Consider the following 4,766-nt stretch of genomic DNA (forward strand, 5'->3'; position numbering starts at 1 on the left):
TCCTGTCCATCTTTCTCCCATCATGATCTGTGTCATAGTGTCACACTTTAAGGTGGTCAGACAAGTCAATACAACTCATTGAAATCCATTAGGAGACCAGCTCTTCCTCTGACTAAAGCTGTTTTCCTTCTCTCAATGTAAGATCTTGGAGAAATTCCTGTTTCTTTGGAATCACAGTTTCAACAGTTTGATAGTCACATTGAGAGACACACATATCTCTTTAGGTCAGATTCTTTCCTGCTAAGCCAATTGTAGAGAGAGAAGAGAAGCAGAAGGGGCAGGGTAGAGGAGGGTGGGGTTAACGGAGATCTGGTTAGTTGGTTTTAAGAATTAAATATTCTAAGCTTCTGGTCTATTTCGATTTCTCAATATTAATATACCAAATCATGTTTAAATGATTAAAAGAATTTGCAATTCAGATTCTCATACATATGAGTTTCCAGTAAGGTAATGGATACCTAACATATAGCATGAGAAAGGTCAACTGTTTATTTATTTAACAATACACACATAAAAGCCTATGTAAGCTTTCAAACTATTGTTTCTTCATCTTTGGTCTCCAATGCCTAGTAGTATAAGTCAGAAAGAGTCTACATATAAGTTAAATAAAAAGCCATTCACTGTATTTATATCATGTCTTGGGGAACTGTGGGTGACTGGTTTGATTCTCTTTTGACTTTGTCTCTTCAACCAATAAGAGTATAACCAGGATTTGCAAGAACATGAAGAATATGTTATTAATGGTGTTTTCTTCCTTCTCCATAGGGTGTAACTTCTGTCCTGACAAGGTATGTGTGGGCTGATAGGGAAGGATGGCCCTATTGTGTGGTGAGAATTATTTGATATTCAACTAGAATAAATATCTCTAGGGTTTTGCTAAATTTACACTTAATGTTATCATGATGTTCTAGTAAAAGGAAGGTGGGGATAGAAGCAGCGTCCAAGCATTTTGTAACTATTGAGAACAGATTCGGTTCTCTTTTAAGGGACTGGATAATGGAGAGCTGTTGAGCTAGGTCAGTAGTGAGATGAAGCAAATGGACCTACAAATGCTTTTAGACTCCTCATGGATACATCATTCTGTTCATGCTGTGTGCTTGTATATAGCTGTAGATCAGCAGGTAACAAGTGCAGATAGGTAATGTTATGTCCTCTGTGTCTGCAATGTTCACAAAGTTCTATACTGGGAAAAATCTCCAATTATTTTGTGAATTTCTAATGGCATAAAGGAGATCCAGATTTCCTTTGTGGTTGAACTTAGATTTTTTAAAGAAGAGACTTGACTCTGTGGGCACAATATTTTGGCAGTGAAACAACGGCTTCAGGAGGACTGTATATGTCACAGGACTGTGGAAAGCCTTGCCCTTGTGTGTAAAGTGGCACATCCCAGCTGTCAACATCAGCCTCCATCCTAACATGTGGAGCTTCTGTCAACCTAAGTGTGGTTTGCTGTCTCTTTTTCTAAATTTTGACATCCTAACTAGAGAACTTGAAGGAGCAGATGCTGGCTGACAGTGTCTTCATTGACAAAGTGTGTGAAGGCTTGGCTTTCTGAAGATGGCTTTCCTGCTCATACTCTATGACTATTAAACAAGACTCCTGAAATCCCACCTTCCTTCCTCCCTTCCTTTCTTCATTCCATTTCTTTCTTTTATTCATGTTTCTATTGACTCATCTATGGTTTTATTTTTTTTTTTCAGACAGGGTTCCTCTTTGTAGCTCTGGCTTACTTGTAACTTATTGTGTAGAACAGATTGCTTTTGAAATCAGAGATCCTCTACCTCTGCCTTCTTATTACACATGACACCATTCTCAGCCCACACCTTATTTTTCTGGTACTTACGTTTGATTATTTTTTAATTCACATTGAAAATATTTCTAGGAGAAGAGGAAGGAAAGTGGAAGAAACACTTGTTTGTGTGTGAAGTTGAGTAAGGCACTATGCTTCTGAGAATAAGACTTTCCCAGCATCACATAGCTGGGTGGGGTCATAAGTATGTCCCATATCTCTATAGTTAATAGTCTACCTTCTTCTTCCTTCTAAGAATTCTCAGGAGAGTTCAAGGACATCTATGGTTAGAATGACAAGGAGTCAGCGCTGGTCAAAAGTCAGGGATTTGATATGTGGAAGTCAATTTTTTTTATCCCTAGGAGTCAGACCTTGATACTGACACAGCCACAAGCAGTCCCCCCAAAAAGAAGAAGAAAGTTCCAAGCTCCAGATTTGAAAGGCATGCTGCAAGCGAATCAAGGTAAGAGCAGCTAATTTCTGTGATTCTGTGTATGATTCCGGGTGTGGCTGGACTGCAGATAGAAGCATGTAAGGATCCTGAATATGGGTAGAGGGACACAGCAGAGCAGACAGTGTGCCGCTGTGACCTCATTGTATTGATGAGAATTCATCATTTACCCTGTCCTATATCAGCTTCCAACCTTCCACTCCTCTGGAAAAGAAATGGACTTTAATGGTTTGATTCCTTTGCTTGTACTTACTGCTGCAAACTTTCATCATTTCAGGGCTCATGGATGTCCAACGATACTGGGGTAAGGAGAAACCACAGCACCATGAGGCCCTCTCCTCTCAATGTCTTCCAGAGTTTATTTCTCTGTTAAGTCTCATGTTTCATGTTGTTACTCCCAATATACACAGCAGTCTGCTTCTTATGTTTTTAAACAAGGCTTCTCCATGTTTCCTTTCTCTTTCTCCTTATGCTTCTCTTGCTTACATTACAAATAAGGCTGTACCTTGTATTTCATCTGACTCAAAACATATATGTCTCATTTTTCTGCAGTTCATATGACTCTACATGCAAAAAACCATGCAGCCATTACCATTAACAAAGAAAAAGGACAAATAAAATTTAGAAGTTACAAGAGTTGGAATCTTGAATTTTCTGAGATCTATGATTTGGGTGTCCTGGGATATCCAGCTATCTTCTCAGGGAAGCATTACTGGGAAGTAGATGTGTCTAAAAGTGATGCCTGGCTCCTCGGATTAAATGATGGAAAACGTGCTCAACCTCAACACCATTCAAGGAATGAAATGGGCTTCAAAACAAAATATCCTTTTAATGTTAAACAAAATGTAATATATCAGCCTAAATGTGGCTACTGGGTTATAGGGACGAAGAATGGGTCTGTATATAATGCCTTTGATGAGTGTTCTATCACCCACAATCCCAGTGTCCTGGCCCTCTCTCTGCCTAGTCCTCCCAGTCGTGTTGGAGTTTTCCTGGACCGGGAAGCTTGCACTCTCTCATTTTATGATGTTTCTCACTATGGAGCACTCATCTATAGGTTCTATGACCCTGCCTTCCCTGGTAAAGTCTACCCATATTTTAATCCTATGTATTGTCCAGAGCCAATGACAGTATGCGGGCCACCATCTTAAACCCACACCTATACAGTGCAGTGCCCCCATGTCTGGTGTGTCTCATGTGCCAGAGCTCCCCTGCATCATTCTAACTTCTTTTGTCTTGGGCCCTTTATTTTAATGACCTTCACTTCTAACTATAAACAGTTGTGGACTCATTACCTTGATCCAGTTGCTTCTCTACTCACAAGATGATCACTGTCATTTGTGATTTCCCATATTCCCAAAGAAAGTGGCTGCTTCCTCACTAAGTGAGAGAGCCTCTGCTAACACCATCTCTGTAGGAACAGTCAAAAGAATGACTCATGGTGAACAACATCTTAGGGACCAGTAAACGAGGCCCCAGAAAAAAAGAAATAGGGCCTTTTATCTCAAGGACATTTTGTTCCCTGGATTGCTTTGGATGTGATTTTGTGCCTCCTGAAAAAAGAACATATGTATTCAATTTTTAAGATATGTTTCTTCTTGTTGGATGTTAGAACATAGCTATAGAACCCATTCCTGTGTAAGGATATACTGAGTACCAGCCTCAATGTACACTGATTTTGAATATGGGCTTGTGCATTAATTTTGTGCTTTCTAAGATGTAATCTAGAGTACAGGGCCAGACAATTGTGTTTATATGGCCTGTCCTGAGACAGTTGTAGGAAACGTTTGCTCTGTGGATATTTAGTATATTCTTATTGGTATTTATTTACCTGTTTTTCTGATTTGGTTTTTCTGAACTCCAACAACCTTCCTGCTTGCTTTTGTACATTCATGTGTAAAAGCACACTGAAACTGAAGTAAAGTTGTCTGCAGGGTTAGGCTGTAGTCCCCCCATTCTTTAAGGTTTTCAAACCCCAGATCTTACAGACAGAACTACATAGGTCCACAACAGTAGACACCCCTTCCTTTTTGTGGTGCCAGAGATAAAAGCCAGGGCTTCCTGTGTGCTTATGAGTTGCTCTACCATTGAGTGACTTGCCTCAGCTCTGTCAGGTCTCCATAACTTATTCTTTCTCTCACTGATTAAAGATGAAAGAAAGTTCTTTTCCAGTTTGTCTAGTAATTTAGAAAATTATATGTAGGAGTCTCTCACTAAGCAATGGGCCTTAGGAGAAGTGCAGTTTAACCACAATGCTTGTGTTTCATCAAGGATTTAAAAAGGAAACCTCTCAAATGATACCTGCTAAGACTATGTATACAGCTTCTAATCCTGCCTCTCCACATAGCAGTGGAACCCTAAATGACATCCTCTAAAGATTGTGTATGCTTGGGTTTTTCTGTTGTTTCATTTTTCATTTTTGTTTTTCAGCTTTGGAAAAATAGTGTACCTATATTGCAGGTCATTGTAGGAAAATAAATTTGAAATCTTTAGAAGTCTCTGAGAGTAAAATCCTAAAATCCCTTT

At 39.3% G+C, this 4,766-nt stretch overlaps 1 protein-coding gene across 1 annotated transcript in view; it reads left to right on the forward strand.

The window, feature by feature from the left end:
• Positions 1-3,728, forward strand: part of LOC116100758 (tripartite motif-containing protein 30A-like) — a 12,624-nt gene extending 8,896 nt beyond the window's left edge. The window contains exons 4-7 of the mRNA XM_031384491.1: positions 766-788; positions 2,152-2,252; positions 2,518-2,544; positions 2,793-3,728. Coding sequence (XP_031240351.1) covers positions 766-788; positions 2,152-2,252; positions 2,518-2,544; positions 2,793-3,391 — 750 coding nt within the window. The 3' untranslated portion in view covers positions 3,392-3,728. The remainder of the gene's footprint in view (positions 1-765; positions 789-2,151; positions 2,253-2,517; positions 2,545-2,792) is intronic.
• The last annotated feature ends 1,038 nt before the right edge of the window (positions 3,729-4,766 follow it).

The sequence above is a fragment of the Mastomys coucha genome, unplaced genomic scaffold (assembly GCF_008632895.1).
Source record: "Mastomys coucha isolate ucsf_1 unplaced genomic scaffold, UCSF_Mcou_1 pScaffold21, whole genome shotgun sequence".
NCBI classification, from domain to species: Eukaryota; Metazoa; Chordata; class Mammalia; order Rodentia; family Muridae; genus Mastomys; species Mastomys coucha.